Source organism: Purpureocillium lilacinum (genome assembly GCF_023168085.1).
Source record: "Purpureocillium lilacinum CBS 284.36 DNA, scaffold_4, whole genome shotgun sequence".
Classification (NCBI taxonomy): Eukaryota; Fungi; Ascomycota; class Sordariomycetes; order Hypocreales; family Ophiocordycipitaceae; genus Purpureocillium; species Purpureocillium lilacinum.
In genome coordinates, this window is record NW_027072114.1 from 3,359,185 (window position 1) to 3,377,488 (window position 18,304).

Below are 18,304 nucleotides of genomic sequence, written 5' to 3' on the forward strand. Positions count from 1 at the left end.
TGCTGCCGGACAGTAGCTTAGTCCGTCGCAACAATGCCAATTCTTGTCGCGACTCGTTAGTTGACAGCTTCAGTGTAATGTTTGGTCTCAGTGGGCCTGTCTCTCGGGCATGCGTGGTTCGCGCGATTGGCCGGCTCGGCGGAGATGCTGGTGCAATTGCCACGGAGTCCTTTGCGTGTGAGACCCCAGCCCCTTTTGGCCCATCATGATGTATGCGCAACACGGACCACGTCAAACCCCGCTCAGTTGGGCTTTGCCATTGAGGAGCCGCTTGGATTCTAGGTCACTCCGCTCCAATTCAGTTCAATTCAAAAAGTCACAAAGTATGGAGCGTGAACCGCCTCAGACGCATTTGCGGCCAAGACGCACGCGTAGCAATGTCTGCACGGAGTGCCGCAGGCAGAAGCAGAAGTGTGATCGGCAAACACCATGCGGAAACTGCGTGCGAAGAGACGTCATTCACTTGTGCCAAATTCCGTCGCCGCCACAGTTGCAGAACCACGGGAGAACCGCCACAACTACGGCGGCCAGTACAGCCCCGCAACAGACGCTGTCTCGCGACAGTCGAAGAAGGCTCGATCTGTCACCGGTGTACCGGCAACCACGATCAAGGGCAAGCAGCGCCGATTCTCCCCACGTCGGTCGTCTCTGGAACTCGCGCGGCGCCAAGTCGTACCATGGCAGCTCCTACTTCGGCCACCAATCTGCCGCTTCCATCATGGACATGGAGAGCCCTGAACTGCCGGTCGGAATAAGCGGAATCCACGCCAACAGCTCGCGACGCGACATCAGCCGGAATGAAAAGAGCCCTCACGACCATATCTGGGAGCTTGTCGGATACCTTCCACGTCGAAAAGCAATAGCAGATCATTTGGTGAAGCGCTATCTTGACGAGCTGAACCCGGTACACGATTGCGTGCAGGAGGAGGACTTTCGTGCCACTTACGACGCATTTTGGGACCGCAAATGGGGCGACGATGACCTCACAGCCGTTGACCTAAGGTGGCTTGCGCTCCTGTTCATGGTGTTGGCATTCTCCGAACTCGTCGACTGCCCAATGGGTGCTTCTCCCGACGCCCAAGAACGCTGCGAGGAAAGGTCTGTCCAGTACTTCTGGGCCTCTCGAAAGGCCATTGTCCTGGCCCCCACCTTCTCAGGCGAGAGTCCTGATCTGGTCAGCGCAGGCATCCTTGTCAGCCAGTACCTCATATACTTTGGACGCAAAACGGAGAGCTGGCTAACATCAAGCTTTGCAATTCGTATGGCGCAGGCACAAGGGATGCATATCGACGGGGAAATATGGAGGCTGCCGGCAAGGGCTCTCGAGACAAGACGACGCCTGTGGTGCAAATTGTACGCACTGGACCGATCGGTCGCCCTCGCGGTCGGCAGGCCATACACAATCCACAGCAAGCACTGTATGGAAATGGACGTCAAGAATGTGTGTTTTGACGATGGCACGGAAGATGCGGACTCGGTTGCGCAGGAATTACCACTCAGCTTACCAACTCGTAACGTCTATTACCTGTACCAGCAACGTCTGTCAACCATACTCGGCGATATCCACGACGAATGCTTTGGAATTTCGTCACTTTCGGGCTCATACAACACTTACGAGAAAGTCCTTGGCCTGGATGAAGTTCTGCTCGACTGGGCCGAATCCCTGCCAGCATACTTCAGGCTGAACAATCCTGACCAGTCTCTTGACGTAGGCAGGCCCTACCTTTACTGGCAGCGCATATATTTGCACTCAGGATACCACTTCGCCCGAGTCACGCTGCACAGGAAATATGTGCTCCTCGTCTCCATCACTGATCGTTTCCAGCATAGTCGCGACGCGTGCATCAGCTCCGCCTGTGCAGATCTGAAGCTTAAACTCAGCTTCCGCCACCTCAGTATGGCAGAGAGACTCATGGCGGGCGGCGCCATGTACAACCTGTTCAACAGTGCGCTGGTACTAGCCGTGATCGCCGTCCGTGAACCATTGCTGCCGCGAACTGCCGCCATCGTTGAGGATCTGTCAGCATACTGTGAGAAGCAGCGGACAGATCCGTGGGTCAATGCGTTTGCACTTGCTGAAGTCAAGGTGATTGAGCTCTGCATTGCAAGTGCTGGAAGGGCCCGACAAGAAGGCAGAGCGGAAAGGCCCACGATCGTGGGCAATGGGCGTAGCATGGAGACCCACGCCCAGGACCCGACGTTACAACCCGTCAGCCCTCGCATGCCGCAGCAACTGGCTTCCCTGGGCAGTGGACTGGGCGCCCCAGGATCTTCACTTGATTTCACAATTGGGCCCTCCGATGGTTGTCTTGACAATTGGTTTGGACTCACGCGTAGCTTTCAGGAGCCTATCGACTACGACCTTTGGGAGGACTTCGTCGGGAACATTGAATCGCATCAATAGCTTCGTATTCAACAATTCCGTAAGACTTTGAATGCAGTCTACTATTGGAAACAGCGATTGGATACGAAATGTAGCCAACGCCTTGGTCTGTTCAGTTATACTCAATTACATGGCAACCTGAAACCGATTTGATTCGCTACCAGAAACTGGTCTTCGCTCCGGTTTCCAGGATTCACCTTGATCTAGATCTATTAATCTCTAACTTCGTCGGAGCTCAACTGAGTTCACTAAAGTCCCTAATCCTGAACCAATGTAGCAATACACCATTGATCCTGGTCGGAGATACCTCGGAGGAATGTGGCCGTGTCCAACACCAGATGGTGTCCCTGTAAGAATCACAGTGCCCTTGGGGAGCGTGGTGTCCTGCTCATCTGTCAGCGTCGGCACCCTGAGTTGCAGGGACGCCTGCAAATTGGCAGGCCTCGTGAGCCATACTTTTGACAAGTGGGATACAATTTCGGCAATAGAGAATATCATCTGTGACGTGTTACTATCTTGAAGAACTTCTCCATCGAGTGTCGTCCTCATTGATAACACCGAGGGATCAGGTACCGAACATGCCGACACCACGACAGGCCCAAGGGGACAGAAACTATCATAGCCTTTGCAATAAACCCACTGGGAAGTGTGAGACTGCATATCTCGTGCCGTGATGTCGTTGGCTATGGTGTAACCAAGTACGTATTCCAGAGCCGATTCTGCGTTGACATTCTTACAGTCTTGCCCGATGATGACGGCAAGTTCTACTTCTGCATCGACAGCGTCAGGGGCACATGCTGGAAGTTGTATGGGGTCCAATGGGTTGTTCAGGCACCCGGCGGGTTTCATGAATACTTCCGGAATCTTGGGTATCGGGACCTTGAGCTCGGCCTGGACAGAGTTACCACGTTGTGGCCTAATGAGCTGATTTTTAAAGGCCACCTACTGCATGGTCCTTAAAGTTCAACCCTACACACCGGAACGCGCCAACTTCTGACGCAGAGAGCGGAGAGAGTAGCTGCATCACATTTGTTAGTATGAACGCTAGCCGCTGTTGAAGGAGACAGGCTGAGTGCTGCATACCTTCTTGATGATAGTGGTCTCACCTGTGAACTGACTTGGTCCAAGCGCAGAACACGAGTCGAGCACTTTGACCAAAACCGATTTGCTCGCAGCCAATGAAAGGCCAACTACACCGGATCAGAGTCGTGTCTCCAGTGGTGAAAGTGTCAGACAAACCGTCAATGTCGGGATCAGCAGGCTCGCCTCCCAGCTCTCGACCATCCTCAGAAACGAACCGGATGAAGCGTTTCCAAACCTAAGAGAGAGTCAGCCTCCTCCTGCCTCAAATCCCGGGCAGCAGCTGTTAAATGAAGACAATACCGGACGATCAAACATTGCAACAGTCGTTCAATTAAGTGTATCTCGTCCAGTACACGCTTTCCCTCGCGGAGTATCCGACTGAACGGATGATGGCACCGCCTGGCTTAAATAACTGCCCGAGACCTGGGATCTAAAGAGGGAAACCAATACAGGAAAGGCATATCTTCAGTATCAGCTACTCTGTCGGGTTTGATACATGCCTTTTGACTACTTATAGTAATTGCTAAAGCCGGAGACTTACCAACAGTTGAGGGGGGCGGGGGCGGTGGAGGGGGATCGGGTGACCATCAGCAGGGATCCCGACTTACAGGGCTTCAGTATCCCCAAACCAACAGGCCAAAACTGTACGGACGTTCGCCGACACCCGCCGATGCCTGGATGCGCCGCCGAAGCCTCGCCGTGGAGCCGACCTGGCGCAAGTCAGTTATGGTGCTATGCCCATCGTCGCCTACGGACATCCGCTAGCGCTGCGTCCGGCACCAACAAAGCCCAGCATATGCAACGGGTCGTACGGACTACTGCTCCGTCCATGTCTCTTTCTACCCCGCATGTCTGCGGCCAGGGTCGTGCGACGCTTAAAGCATCACTGGCGTGCGAGTTCATGTTGAGATTGATGCACCTACATTGTACATGTAGTCGCATCCATGAGCGTCACTGAATGCCAAATCGCCTACAGAACGTGGTGATACTCAGCGACTCTCTCAAGGGCCTCCACAAGCTGTGTTGAGGTTATGTGAAGGCTGAGAGTTGTATCACTTGTTTTGTTCTGAGTTCCAAAAGAGTGGTGATGCACACAACTCATCGGCTCTGTGCCGCTATGTATGTGCAGATAAGAGTATTTGGGTAGCATTGGAATACATCACAATATAGTACGGACTAGTACGGACACATATTAAGCTTATCCCGTTCAACTGTCTATGCTCTATGGTACTGGAGCTTGACCATCACATATTCAAGCCTACGGGCAGGTCTCGTCAAACCGTATCTTGCCCTGACTCACGTCCGGGTAGACGTCAAACCGCCTCTGAGCATACAGTGGTATGTTCCGTCGAGCCTCGATGATGCTGTCGCCGTCTAGTTCCGTCTCGATGATAGTATCCTTCTCGTCGGCTTCAACAAGCACTTTGGCCATGGGGTCGATTATCATGCTATGACCCCAGGCGTGGAACGGGGCAGACAAGTCGCGCGCGGGGCTACACATAGCCACGTATATTTGGTTGTCGATGGCGCGGGCTCGACCAAGTAGCTGCCAGTGAATCGCGCCCGTGGTGAGGGTAAAGGCGCTAGGATAGATTAGAGCGAAGGCACCCTTCCGAGCGGCGATAGTAGCGAGCTCCGGGAAGCGGATATCATAGCAGATAGCGACCGCGATAGTGCCGTACTCGGGAAAGGACACGAGGGCGATCCTATTTCCGGCGCTGAGGACCTCAGACTCGCGGAAGGTCACCTTGCCGGGAATGTCGACATCAAATAGGTGTATCTTGCGAAAGTTATCGAGTAGCTTGCCATCCGGACCGAATATCAGGCTCGTATTGAAGTACTTGCCCGAATCCGGGTCAGCCTCTGGAATAGAGCCACCGACCAGGTAAACCTTATTGTCGGCAGCCATAGCAGACAGGGCGTGGAAGGATGGCGACTGTTCGCGGCTTGGTGGGAAGGGCCTTAGTGTCTCGGCATACTGAGCGAAGTACTTGCAGCCAAGAGGTGAGTTGAAGCACTCGGGGAGGATAATGATGCGAGAGCCGGACTTGGCAGCGGCAGCAACGCGCGAGGCAGCGTAGTCGAGGTTGGCGGCCTTATCAGCGCCCGGGGTGAGTTGTACGCAGGCAACCTTGACGGGTTGCTTGAGCACTGAGGACGGGACTGCAGTGGCAGTAGCGGACGCCATTTCGCGGGAGATGGCAGGGTGGTTGACTCTGGACAAGGTGAAACTGATGCGAGAACAACAAGAAGTGACAGTTGCCTCAGAAGATAGTATGAGCAGGAACCAGAATATTTGAGCGTCGCATGGCCTGTGGGGTAGTCTTGTACATCAGTATGAGCTTCGAAAAGAACCACTGTACAGCACAGGGTCGGGCTTCGAGATATTCTTCCTTGATCTCTCGCAAACTCCAGTAGAGGGAAGGGTTTCCCTTTGGGAAACAATTAACGAAGCGCCCCCAGCTCTGATGGGCCGTGTGCGGTCTCCGCCGATGCTGCCGTCGCTGTTGCCGCCGCTGCTGCCGCCGATGCTGCCGCCGATGCTGCCGCCGATGTTGCCGCCGATGCTGGCCGCCGACGTCGCCGACACCGAGAATGTGGTGCCACCTGAACCCTGCAAGCCAAGTTACCCGCAGGCTGTCTTTGGTACAATGCGAGTTGGTTCAATGTTCATAAAGCTGCGGCGTGCTTGCCAGTATCGAACGCCATGTGGCCCCGCCGCAGCTCCAGTGGTGATCTGTATCCGCTATCTGACAACGGCAAAGGAGCATAAAGACTGACTGTGCTCCAGTCACTCGTGCTGCGTGGTTGTACACATGCGTTTGAGCGTTCAACAGTTCGCACACCAAGTCTTGACACAATGGACTCGCCACCTCTTACGATGGACATTGACGTGAAGCACATGGACGCGATCCATCTTGAAACATCTCATGTCGACTCGCTCAGTCATGGATTTATAGATGCAAACAAGGAGAAGAATCTGATACGCAAGCTCGACCTGTGGATAAGCCCGATCATGACCATCATATTCTTAACTGCGTACCTTGACCGGTCAAATATTGGCAACGCCGCCTCCGCGGGAATGGTAGCTGATTTGAACATGACAAGCGCCGAACTTGGAAGTATGCCAAGATCCTTGTTTGAACTATTGTTGTCTTCAGATATTGACTACAGTCCAAAGATGCCGTAACCCTCTTCTATGTCACGTACCTAGCATTCGAAGTGCCATGCCCGCTCGTGATGAAAAGGTTCCGCCCAGGTGCGTCAGGTCCGCCCCTGCTGGGAAAGCGGGTGAGACTAATCTGTAATAGGCCGCATGATTCCGTTTCTGATGTTCTGCTGGTCGATCGTCATAATCGGAACTGGTTTCATCCACAACGCTGGACATCTTTATGCCAGCCGCCTGCTCCTTGGTTCGTTCGAATCTGGGATGTTTCCCTGCCTGGCTCTCTATCTCAGCACCTTCTATGAACCCCACGAGCAGGCTTTGCGGATATCGTACCTGTTCGTCTCGGCGGCCTTGTCTGGTTCATTCGGCGGACTTTTTGCATACGCTTTGCTCAAGATGGATGGCGTCGCTGGTCTGGCGGGTTGGCGGTGGCTTTTCATTGTCGAGGGCTGCGCCAGTGTCCTCATTTCCATCCTGGTATTCTTCTGCCTCCCCGATAGCTTCGAAACGGCCAGGTTTCTCAACGAGGAAGACCGAAGCCTCATGCGAATACGCGCGGAAAGAAACGCACGGTTCAATGGGAAGCCAGAATTTGATTGGAAGGATGTGCGAAGCGCGGCGACGGACCCGAAGCTCTACATCAGCTGCTTCAGCCAGTTCATGGCCGACACTTGCTCCTTTGGCTTGTCCAGCTTCCTCCCTCTCATCATTAAATCTTTCGGTTACGATACAATTACGACACAACTCCTGACCATCCCGGTATTCTTCTGGGCGTCGATCGCCTATATCGCCGTGTCTTGGCTGTCGGATCGTTGGAGGCGACGTGCATTCTTCATGATGCCCGTATGCCTGGTCACTGCTACCGGATATGCTCTCAACATTGGGCTTCCGGTAAGCCAGAGGGGCGCACTTTACTTTTCCACCTTCCTCATTGCCCCGGGGATTTATATCATCGTCGGCTTGAACTGCGCGTGGCTGCTCAATAGCCACGCCCCATACTACAAGCGCGCCATGGCCATCGGCATGAATCAGACCCTTGGCAACAGCTCTGGCATCGTTGTAGGTGCCTGCCTATTCCACGTTTCACTACTGTCCACTAACAAGAAACGTAGGTCGGCCAGATCTTCAAGAAAACGGTAAACGGGAAGTACTTAATGGGCCTGAGCGCGTCACTGGCCGCGGCACTCTTAGCAATGCTGGGCCACCTATCTCTGTACCTTTACCTTCGCCAGCAAAACAAGCGCAGGGACCGGATGACGGATGAGGACCGTCTGAGAGAAATTTCGGAAGGGAAGATGGGTGACTTCCACCCAGATTATCGGTATACGCTGTAAGCTAGGGAGCCGCTAGAGACTCTGCGAAGCCAGTATTGTTGTGGAATTGACCGGAGAGCTTAAGCTACATTACCTGCGCAGTGGCCACAGAGTCCCTGTTGACTTGATGGAGCTTGCATGTGCGGACTAAGCTCTAGTGATGTGAGGTCCAGCGAGCTACGTGTAGTCATGCTGTGAGACGTGTGCCACACCTTCATGCCTCTGAAGCGTGGAGCGACTGGGAAAGTCACAGAGCATTTAAAACGAAAATGCAATAAATTGAGGTATTTTATCGGCTATTATTTGATGACTGCAAAAATATGGCGAACTACTGCATTCGTAGGGGAGCCCCTTGTTCTCCCTGTATCCGCCTTCAAAGTCGTCTGTCCAACCCGTGATGTTGTTGCCCTAACATTTTTCCGCGCCCTGGGCTTTCCCATTGAATCAGCCCCCTTTACCCCATGATAAACTGGACTACAGACCCCAATCACAAAGCAGTATTGACCGGATAATGCGTGACATCCCACCATTATGCCATCTCGTTGACGATGGCCATGACGGCAGCGAGACCGGCGGCGGCGGCAGGATAGCCGGTGATCATGGCAGCCGCAGCGGCAGTGCTCGAGGTGGTGGCGGCAGCTTGACCTGTCGTCGTGACAGTCTTGCCGGACGAGTCGGTGGTGGTAACGGTCTTAGCGGAAGTTTGAGATGCAGACGCCGAGTCGGTAGCAGACGCCGTGGTGGCCATACCACCACCGCTACCGCTGATGCTCGAGAGGGCAGAATACACGCTGCTGGTGTACGCCTTGGGGTCGGAGCCAACGGGGACCAAGACGCCTCCGGAGCATTCGCCCCTGTTATCAAACAAGTTCCCGCCGATGCAGCAGGAAGCGCTTCCTTTGCTGATGTGTGATCCGCCAGGGCAGCAGAAGTCAGGGACACCGGTGTTGCAGGCGCTGGCCGACCAGCCCTTGGGGCAGGTAGGGATTTTGCACTCGTCCCGAGAGTCGAGAGCGGGTCGGGCGGAGAGGGCCGCCGCCGTCACGGCGAGGAATGGGACGGAGGTGAGGAGGAAGTGCATGATGCCGACAGGACGAGTCCGGTGTTTTGTTTGCAATATCCGGAAAGTAGAGGCAGATGATGAGCAATGTTCGTGTGTTGTTTGTATCACCATAGAAGACGACGAGCTGGCTCTTATACTTCGCTCAGCCCTACTGGCCTCGCGAGTCATCTCATCGTCGTCATGATCTGCGATGCATGACCAGAAGCAAGTTGCTGAGCAGGGCCATAGCGCGGGCGAACAGCAGATAGAACTGTGAGAGCTGTCAGCCCGATTCCCATTGAGGGTAATCATGCCCTGTCGATTCCTGGGTCTTGGCTGAAAGCTTGGTTGCCCCTGAGTAAAATCCTACGTTGCTGCTGGCCCGTCATTTCAGCCCTCTCAGTCCAGGCGTGACGGCATCGCCCGGCACTCCATGCCGAGGAGTCAACGGCCCCGTGGGGCTGGTCTCGCGGGTGAGCTCCCCCTGGCAAGCGCTTGACTCCCGCGCTAGCGCGCACCAGAATACTGGTTCAGGTCTAGCCAAATCTGCTGACGGCCTCTTGGAGGCGTCACACTCACGAACAACGGCTGGCCCAGCTCGATCCAGGCAGCGACAACATTGATCCTGACAAACTGGGCGAATTCTCCCCTTCTTGCCACCCTCATGGGGCCTCGGCCAAGTTCCACAGTCATGTAGGATTTTGCGAGATCGACGTCAATGATTGCGGGGACGAGCAAATTGTCACAGAGAACAGCATAATTTCCTTTCGGCCCAAAGCCCCCCGTACCGGGACGCCTTGATTCCGTAGTATAGAGGTAGATCCGAAGACGCTGAGGAGGACTGCGTCTTGGAACTCGGGCGTTTTGCATTATCCATGAAGTTCGTCTCTCAGGTTATCGGTCGGCACTCCCTTGCCCATAGAGTTCCGGGGTCGTCGTCATTTTCCTGCCTTCCCGTTGCCAGCCGAATCGACTCGTTGGGCCTGGTATAGAAATCTTGACCAGGGCACTTATTTGGGGGAAAGTCCATTACCTCGGTCATGCAGAGCCGAGCATTTGAACTTCTCGGTGGCTAGAAGGATGGGTTATGACGTCCGGCGTGGGTACAGCTTACTGCGCTTCATTGTCGACTTTTTTTGGCCGCCGAGAGCTAATCATGATCAGTTCTAATTATGGCTGAATGAGGCGAGGAGGTTTCTGGTATGGTCTGGTGGCTGAGGCTAAAGTTCTGGGTGTGGGATCCCTCGTCGCCGTCAATGGTTGACGGCTGCAGCGCGAGCTTATATTGCTTTGGCGATGCAGTCCAGGTCATTACAATTCACCATCGAGGTCGTTCCCTGGCCGTAGAAAGTCGCGGTCCCAGTAACCGTGTCTGCCAAAACCCAAGAGGTCCTCGATGGACCGGCATCCTGGATGCCAGTGGTCCTCATCATCGCCAAACGGATACATGGCAACAAAGGCGACCTGGTCGACGGAACACGGCCGCGGCTTCTTCCACTCTGTCCACGCCAGCCGGTCGGTGAGGTGGCGAAGGGCCTTCTGGCCGTGGGCGATGGCCTCACCGAGACCTGCACCCTCAGGCGTGGCTCGGGCACGTTGCAGAGCAGACAGCGCTTGAAAGAGCGTCTGGCAAATGTCTCGCGCGACAATCCCGACGGCGGTGTAGATGAGCTTGTCTTCGAAGTGCCACTTGTCTTCCCTGGCCAGGGCAGGCAGGAGATGATGCTCGGTGCAGCGGTCAATTGCCTCGGCCGTCCTGTTTTTGGCCGCAAGGTCGCCCGGCAACGCTGGCGCATCATAGTAAACGAGGGTCGCCCGCTCCAGCTCCCCAATAAAGTGCTCGGCCGGGAGCTTCCGAGAAACCATCGAGATCAACCTGTCCGCGAACCGGTCGACGAGACCATCAACCACGGCGGCCTGCCAGTCGACAGTGAACCTTCTCGGCCGAAGGCACATCTCGCGCAGGTGGCGCTTCAGGTCTAGTAGCTCGTCCATGCTCGCCGCGCCGAGCCGTATCAAGTCGGGCCGAGTGGGATCTGTACTCGACACGTTGATGGGGAAGAAAAAGCCCGACACCATGGACGAAAAGTCGAGACGCAAGCGCCCGCCCAGCCCTTCATACTCGCGGCTCGCCGCCCGCGCCATCTGATACATGAGCATATCTTCTTTGAACACCTTGTCTTGCGGCATAACGGACCGCGTCACACTCATCGGATCGAGCCCGATGTCGAAGTCGCAGTATACGACCTCAAATCCAATCTCCACTCGGACGAAACCGTCCATGCCGACCTCGGTCACGAAGCGACAGACGTCGCGCGCGCGCCCTGGTTCGTCCATCAAGTCGTCGAAGGACCCCGTCTTATTCTCACGCAGCACGAGGTCCTGCGAGTCGAGCGGCCCGAAGCGCGACTTGGCCGCGGCCATGCCGTCGAGGTAGAGCAGCTTCAAATCCCGGTTCGCGCGGTACGTGTGGAAATAGCCCCTACGGTTCCGGGACAGCGGCCTCTGCGAGGCGACAGGACCGCGCGTCGCCCACACATCGTCGTCCTGCCGCCACGACTGGGCAAAGAGCTCCGAGTGCTCCATCTCAAAAGCTAACCACTCCGGACCACGTGGCGGATCTGGACTTGCGGCGCCATGGTAGAGTAGCGTGCCTTTTGGCACGACGGCGGGAAAGAAGCCGAAGCCGTTGTGGTTGAGCGCGGCGCCCCATTGCCGACCAGCCGAGTGCAAGGCATTGAAGATGTGGAAGGCGTTCGCCACAGCGCTCTCGAGGCCGGGCTTGATGGTTTCTCGGGGTGCCGCATGCGCTGCGAGGGCCCAAGCGGCCAGGAGGCTGAATGAGACGACACGCATGTTTCGCATGCCGCGGTCGAAGGGTGAGGTTGAGAACGTGAAGCGCGGGGACGCGATGGGCCTCGGCGCTGTTGGAGTTTATTAGAGCCGCGCGTCATGCATGCACCTGCCGGACTGGGCGGCGACTTCGTTCCTGGCTAGCACATCGCGCTTGATCAAACGTGTCACAGCACACCTCAGCGCTCCGGTGGCCATCTTGCCATTCTAGAAACACCCGATTCTCCGTGAATGCACGTCACAACAGTTCTGTGCCCGGGGCTCGTGTCCCTACACGGATCGCTACACCAAGAAGTCACTACAAAGTCCGCCCTCTGCTACGACGGTATGAGCGGCTGGTGAGCTGCCAAACGCACGCGCCAGCCGAAATATTATGAGGTCGCAGCATCGCGAGCGAGCGGCATGACCAAGTTAGCCTCTGGCGGTGATCATCTACTCGTCGCAATATGTACCGAATGGCGGCATCCCAAATCCCGAGCCAGTTTCGGCCCGATGCCGTCGAGTCTTCACCGGCCGGGTCACGGATCGCCGCCAGTGTCGCGCCGGAAAGGCCCACAGCGACTCCCTCACCATCGGAACCTGCGATCTCGCCCGCGGCAGATACCATGCCCCATGCCCGTTGCCGCGCGCACGTTACAGCCTCGCATCAATCAGCAGCGAGCCGGTGGGGCCAGTCGTTCTCCTCCGGTCAACTTGGACAGTGAACCCGCGAGGTTGGAGACCTAGCCGGGTTCATGGCATAACAGCTTTTGGCGCTGGTGCGACGAACGTGAAACGGAAGCGCTAGCGCAGGCACCCAAACTCTACGCTGGACGCGGACGGCAAACAAGAGATAAACTCTAATCAGAACATGCTTTGAGCACGCAGAAATGGTCTGGCAAACATCGAAACTCCCGAGGACTACATCCATGCCGGTAATGGCGACAGTCTAGGTGTGGCGGAACGCTTCGAGAAGAATATAGTGCGCGCATGGCCACGTGCGGAGCGGTTCATGGACACCTGCTTCTGTGCCCAAATTATACGTTCAACTTTTTCGTCACTCCTTCCCCCACGGTCTCTACTTCGTGTGCGTTCTAGCTCGGGTCGTCAAGTATGAGTTGGACCGATATTACCAATGTGAGCGATGCCGAGCTCGAGGCCGAGGTCAAGGAGCGGATTGCCCTCGAGCATCTTCCTCCTTGGTTTACAATCGAGCACCTTAGAGAGAGCTACGACGCCCCGGCTATTGCTATCATAATCGCCTTTGCGGTCCTGGTCGTCGTGGTAGTTATTTGCAGGGTACTTTCCCGGAGATATGTCATCAAGCGCTTCGGCGTCGGCCTCGATGATGGCCTGGCTCTTGCGTCGCTGGTGAGTCGACTGTTCCGACGACTCTGACCGCTCTAGTTCAACTCCGACTGACCTACGGCAAAGGCGATATACATACCTTTCGTGGTCCTTTCCATACACCTCATTACCCTCGGCTCAGGGCGACACTTTGATCAATTCGCGTTTTTCTTGAGCGCCGATATGTTTGCGAGGATGCAGATAATGGACTCCGTCACACACTTAGTCTACACCACGGCGCTGTGGCTGTGCCGGATCTCTGGTCTCGCCTTCTACTATCGCATGTGCAACTTGCACCGCGAGTTTCTCATCTCCATCAAGGTCATCTTTGCGGTTCTTACGCTGGGATACCTGGTGCAGATTGGCCTCATTGTCTTCCATTGCCAGCCGATTTCGCTTCTGTGGGCGCCGGTGACGGATGAAGATGCCAGAGTGCTCAAATGCATGAACTGGTTGAGAACGAATCTCGCGATCTCTGGCATTTCACTGCTCTGCGACTTGCTACTGTTTGGCCTCCCGGCAGCAATGCTTTGGGTCCTGAAGATAAGCCGGAAAAAGAAGGTCCAGCTTGCCGGCATTTTGTTGCCTGGTGTTGCGTGAGTGAAGCAGTCGAGCCCTATGTACTCGCCTAGAGCGCCCCGATCGCTGACCAGACGCAGTGTAGTCGCCATCTCCGCCGCACGGGTCGCGTTCGTGGTGTCTTATGGCTGTGAGTACAGCTCCGACCAAGAGAATTGAACCAAGACTAAGCATTGACACACTTGCAGATGAGTTGAGCGAGACCTTTCGCTACTCATTTCTTAAGCTCCTCTGTGTTGAGACGGCTGAGATTAGCGCTACGCTCATCGCACTGTCCGTTCCGGGTATCAAGCCCATGTTTGACAAGTACATACTGCGCAAGGACATTGAGTCAGTGCCGAGCGGGCGGGGCACGCCCCTTGATCATGGGGACCCCATCGGATCGAAAGACTTGGAGATGAGGCCTTGGACAGAGTCAGATGAGCCGCATCTGAGTAAATAGATGATGGGAAAGGGTTGAGTTAGGCGAGATCGGTTTTTGGAGTCTTTTAGTTAGCACCTGGAGGGCATCGTCAGGTCAGGGAGGGCATCAAGATGTGACTCAGGCTACAGGTAGGGGGCGTCATGTTTCAATGGGTGTTCAAATACAGCATCTTTCTCCGAGTCTGTTATTGCACCAGGAGACCAGAACTCGTCATCTGCCCCAGCCGTTCCCAAAGCTTCGTGCCTCGACCATTCTCAGGGAGCAAAAACTGAAGGGACGGCTAGTCCATGCCGCGCCCCGGGAGCGGGCTACACTCCGGTACCGCATCCGCCGTCCCAAGCTGCGTTCCCCCGTCACAACGCATCACGACCGGACGCGACAAGGACAAAAAGAAAGGCACCTGGTCCCAAAGGGGATCGAACCCTCGACCTTCAGCTTACAAGTGCTTGTATTAGGCTGACGCTCTGGACCAACTGAGCTATGGAACCATGAATTGGTGCTTGTCCTTATTGGGATGAGGACGAGCAAATGTGTCCTATGGACTTGTCCTTGTGGGCTGTCGCCAGGAGGCTTTGTGGGCTTTTGTTTCCTGTCGATATGGAGCTTCGTAAAATTGCGCCTTTTCGTGGGTGGGCTTTGCGCTGAATTTGCGCGCGTTGTGGGCGTAGTGCAGCTAGGGCGGGGATGCCTTCAAAGCCAAGTGGGACTGAGACATCCAGGGTCCAACAGGGCCCTCGGTCTAGGCCGAGTCATTCGGAATACCCTGGACCGGTGAAAGGTTGATGTTGACGAGGAACCTCGCTCCTTTATTTTCTTTACAAGTTGCGGCGCTGTGAGAAGGTTCGCTGGGCGACATGGACTTGAAGGTCCGGGGTTTTTGTGTTCGATGCCTGCACGGGCGTCACTTAGAAGTTACACCGACGTTGATCCATGGGCACCCTTCAATGTTGTGGTACATTAATACACGCAAAAATGAGCCTGACATCGTAAACACGTACCATCACTGTTCACCACTTACCCGTGCGTATGACATTAATTGATCGAGCATCAGATTGTGCGAAAATATCTCCCAGTACATGTATGAATAATCTGCATTGTCATATCTCAAGGAATATCACAACTCATCCTCGGCTGCCTGCCGAAGTAGCCAACGCTCCATTGTGCGCTTTTTGGCTCCTCCGCTGGTACTCGACCCTACCCATGCCCGTCACAATCATCACGTCCAGCAGCGCCGCCGGCGGCATCCACTCGTGCACTGTGATTGTGCCCTGCTTCTTCAGCGACCATGATGCATTGTCAAACGTGGCAAGCACCGTGCCCCGGGCGTCTACGAGCTTGAGGTTGCTCGTCATGGCGCCGTCGCGCTTCCACGTCCACACGGCCCCGTCCTGCGCCGGCGACGTGACCTCGCACGCAGAGCTCGTCCAGCCCGTCTTGCGCATCGCCGCGCCAGGATTCAGCGGCATGTGCACATCAATGTCCGACTTGAAGTGATGGAAGGAGACCTGCCCGACCATGGTTTCGGGCTTGTCGCGCGTCGCCGCCCGGCAGATGGTTTGGTGCGGCTTGGAGCTGGTGCGGTAGCACACGTACAGGACGGTGCTCTTGTCGGCGTCTGTGACTTCGACGCGGTCGTGGCCATCGCGGTAGTAGAGGTGCAGTGTGCGTGGACCCGAGTTGTACATGTTGGTTTATAGTTGCTGTGCTCTGCTACTTGAACTCTTTCGTGGTTGCGTGTCCGTCGCGGGCGCAGCCCAACTTCTCCCTCAATGAAGATCCCAACGCGCTCTTTATACTCCCCTGAAAGCTTGGAGCTGGGCAGCCCAGCCAGGCTCAACATGGCGCAGCTAATCAATCCATTGCTCGAAAAAGACCTGATTCAAGGTTGGGTGTTATCACCAGCGCGACTCAAAGTCGAGTTGCTTCCCGAGATGCTCAAAAATGCCCTGATACGGTCTAGCGCCAGGGAGGGACCCAGTCCACTTGCCTCTGCCGCTCTCAGCCATTGACAGGCCGTAACTGCCGAGTCCAACACTGTAAATCTGGCACAGAGGCTTGACTGCCACTTTGAAAGGCTTCTACCATGTCTTTGAGCCGTCTCGTCGTCGCCCGTGAAGGCACGGGGTTCTGAAGAGTCGAGACCCATCGAGAGCTTGAAGTGGAGGTCATCATCAATCGCAACAGCTCCACCAACCGTGCTGTAACTTAGCCTGTAGGTTGGAACCGTCGGCCCAGAATATGCCACCAATCCGCGCCAAACCTACCCCAGATCACAAGGGTTTCCCATGCTTCTCTAACGAGGGGAATGCGCTCGGGGAGCACAGTGGGAAGGGTGGTGTTTGTTTTTCGGGTCTCGCCCTGCGAGCGACATGCGCAGGCGCTGTCAGCATCAGCGCTACGTGCCGTGTTTCACCCTTGATTGTGTTTGCGTGGCCTTTTGATGTCGTGCAATTGTCAGCAAATGAAGCTTCTGCCTCAACAAAAGAGCGTCATAGTCGACGTGTTGGACCAGCAGGTGTTGATCAACTTCCATCTAGAGCCCCGCGACGAAGCGATAGGGCTAAGCGCCCGGATCCGCCGGCGCGGGATCAACGCCAGAGCTGCAAAAGCCGACTGATTCCAGCAGAGGCGCCAGGCCGCCAATTACCAAGCTGCCATTGGGCATGTCAAACGCAAGGCGCTCGCTGAGAGATGCCCAACGCGGCATGGCGACAGCTCAGCTTAGCAAGCCACAACACCACAAACGCCGTGACGACATGGCAGACGCCATGGCGCAACATGCTGCCAATATGCATGCCGGCCATGTATATAAAGCCGCCGGACTCGTCAATGGTTACTCTGCTGCCATCACAGCGAACAACAGCTCCTCAATCGCATCTAGCAGTTAAAGCAGAGTACTACTCGCAGCTTGCAAGCAAGGATCCGCAGATCATTGATAAAACAAAATAAGTCGCCAACATGACTTCCGTCGCTTCCGTCCAGATTAACGACGCCAATGTCTTTTATCGCCAGGCAGGACCCTCGACGGCGTCTGCCCCGACGGTCCTCCTCCTCCACGGCTTTCCGTCCTCGTCGCACCAGTTTCGCAACCTCATCCCTCTCCTCGCGGCTAGGGGTTACCGCGTGATCGCCCCAGACCTGCCCGGCTTCGGCTTCACCACCACGCCCTCTTCATACAAGTATACATTTGCCAACCTCGCCGAGACGATTGACAGCTTCGTCGACGCGCTGAAGCTCACTCGCTTCGCCATTTACATATTCGACTACGGCGCCCCGACGGGCCTCCGTCTCGCCCTTAAGCACCCGGAAAAGGTCGCCGCAATTGTTAGCCAAAACGGCAACGCCTATGAGGAAGGCTTTGGCGCCGAGTTCTGGGCTCCGCTGCGCAAGTACTGGGCGTCGGGCGCCAAGGAGGACCGCGATGCCTTGCGCGGCGCCCTCGAGCTTTCCGTAACCAAGTGGCAGTACACCGACGGTTCGCCCAACGCTAATAAGATACAGCCAGAGGCTTGGACGCTTGACCAGGCGCTCATGGACCGACCGGGCAACAAGGACATCCAGCTAGACCTATTTTACGACTACCGCAATAATGTACCGCTGTACAAGTCGTTTCACGAGTACTTTCGCAGCTCGGGCGTGCCTGTGCTGGCAATCTGGGGCAAGAACGATACTATCTTTGTGGCCCCCGGCGCCGAGGCGTTCAAGAAGGATGTTAAAAAGCTGGAGGTGAAGCTGATCGACGCCGGCCACTTTGCAATCGAGACAAACGAGCAGGAGTTTGCCGACGCGATTCACGCGTTTTTTGACAAGTTTCAAGTATTCACTAGCTGAAAACTTGACTACTTATAAAAATAATAGCCAATAAAGAATGTCCTAGTCTATCTTCAAGAATAAGATTGTACATTTGCTCGCTATCCAAACACGCAATGCGTGGCATTTTCCCCTGTCAGTGTTCCCAGGGTGCAAGTTCAATCATTGATTCTGTACCTTGCGGATAAAGCGATGCAAAGGTGCACTTCAATGTTTTGTCCCATCTGATCCTTCGTGGAGAGCCTCTGGAGAATACGGCTTTCCACATTGGGTTGAATCGTAGCTAGCGGCTGCTCGGTCATGGTCCGCCCAGTCGCAATCC

The 18,304-nt window shown here is 55.5% G+C and overlaps 8 protein-coding genes and 1 non-coding gene across 9 annotated transcripts; 4 read left to right on the forward strand and 5 right to left on the reverse strand.

The window, feature by feature from the left end:
• Nucleotides 1-718: 718 nt before the first annotated feature.
• PLICBS_006174 (uncharacterized protein) lies at nucleotides 719-2,404 on the forward strand (the record flags this gene model as incomplete). Its single annotated transcript, XM_018319944.2, has 1 exon — nucleotides 719-2,404. The coding sequence occupies one exon, from the start codon at nucleotides 719-721 to the stop codon at nucleotides 2,402-2,404; it is 1,686 nt and encodes a 561-aa protein (XP_018182418.2).
• A 2,320-nt stretch (nucleotides 2,405-4,724) lies between these two features.
• Nucleotides 4,725-5,654, reverse strand: PLICBS_006175 (uncharacterized protein; the record flags this gene model as incomplete). Its single annotated transcript, XM_018319945.2, has 1 exon — nucleotides 4,725-5,654. The coding sequence occupies one exon, from the start codon at nucleotides 5,652-5,654 to the stop codon at nucleotides 4,725-4,727; it is 930 nt and encodes a 309-aa protein (XP_018182419.2).
• Nucleotides 5,655-6,326: 672 nt separating this feature from the next.
• Nucleotides 6,327-7,969, forward strand: PLICBS_006176 (uncharacterized protein; the record flags this gene model as incomplete). Its single annotated transcript, XM_018319946.2, has 4 exons — nucleotides 6,327-6,588; nucleotides 6,648-6,725; nucleotides 6,778-7,694; nucleotides 7,748-7,969. 4 exons carry the CDS (start codon nucleotides 6,327-6,329, stop codon nucleotides 7,967-7,969), a joined length of 1,479 nt encoding a protein of 492 aa, XP_018182420.2.
• A 508-nt stretch (nucleotides 7,970-8,477) lies between these two features.
• Nucleotides 8,478-9,029, reverse strand: PLICBS_006177 (uncharacterized protein; the record flags this gene model as incomplete). The annotated part of the gene is made up of 1 exon (XM_018319947.2): nucleotides 8,478-9,029. One exon carries the CDS (start codon nucleotides 9,027-9,029, stop codon nucleotides 8,478-8,480), a length of 552 nt encoding a protein of 183 aa, XP_018182421.2.
• A 1,272-nt stretch (nucleotides 9,030-10,301) lies between these two features.
• Nucleotides 10,302-11,846, reverse strand: PLICBS_006178 (uncharacterized protein; the record flags this gene model as incomplete). The annotated part of the gene is made up of 1 exon (XM_018319949.2): nucleotides 10,302-11,846. The coding sequence occupies one exon, from the start codon at nucleotides 11,844-11,846 to the stop codon at nucleotides 10,302-10,304; it is 1,545 nt and encodes a 514-aa protein (XP_018182423.2).
• A 1,089-nt stretch (nucleotides 11,847-12,935) lies between these two features.
• PLICBS_006179 (uncharacterized protein) lies at nucleotides 12,936-14,190 on the forward strand (the record flags this gene model as incomplete). Its single annotated transcript, XM_018319950.2, has 4 exons — nucleotides 12,936-13,193; nucleotides 13,257-13,765; nucleotides 13,829-13,878; nucleotides 13,937-14,190. 4 exons carry the CDS (start codon nucleotides 12,936-12,938, stop codon nucleotides 14,188-14,190), a joined length of 1,071 nt encoding a protein of 356 aa, XP_018182424.2.
• Nucleotides 14,191-14,573: 383 nt separating this feature from the next.
• On the reverse strand, nucleotides 14,574-14,660 carry PLICBS_006180. The gene has a single exon. It is a non-coding gene; the product is annotated as a tRNA-Ile (tRNA).
• A 633-nt stretch (nucleotides 14,661-15,293) lies between these two features.
• PLICBS_006181 (uncharacterized protein) lies at nucleotides 15,294-15,857 on the reverse strand (the record flags this gene model as incomplete). Its single annotated transcript, XM_018319951.2, has 1 exon — nucleotides 15,294-15,857. One exon carries the CDS (start codon nucleotides 15,855-15,857, stop codon nucleotides 15,294-15,296), a length of 564 nt encoding a protein of 187 aa, XP_018182425.2.
• Nucleotides 15,858-17,130: 1,273 nt separating this feature from the next.
• On the forward strand, nucleotides 17,131-18,003 carry PLICBS_006182 (uncharacterized protein; the record flags this gene model as incomplete). The annotated part of the gene is made up of 1 exon (XM_018319952.2): nucleotides 17,131-18,003. The coding sequence occupies one exon, from the start codon at nucleotides 17,131-17,133 to the stop codon at nucleotides 18,001-18,003; it is 873 nt and encodes a 290-aa protein (XP_018182426.2).
• Nucleotides 18,004-18,304: the final 301 nt, after the last annotated feature.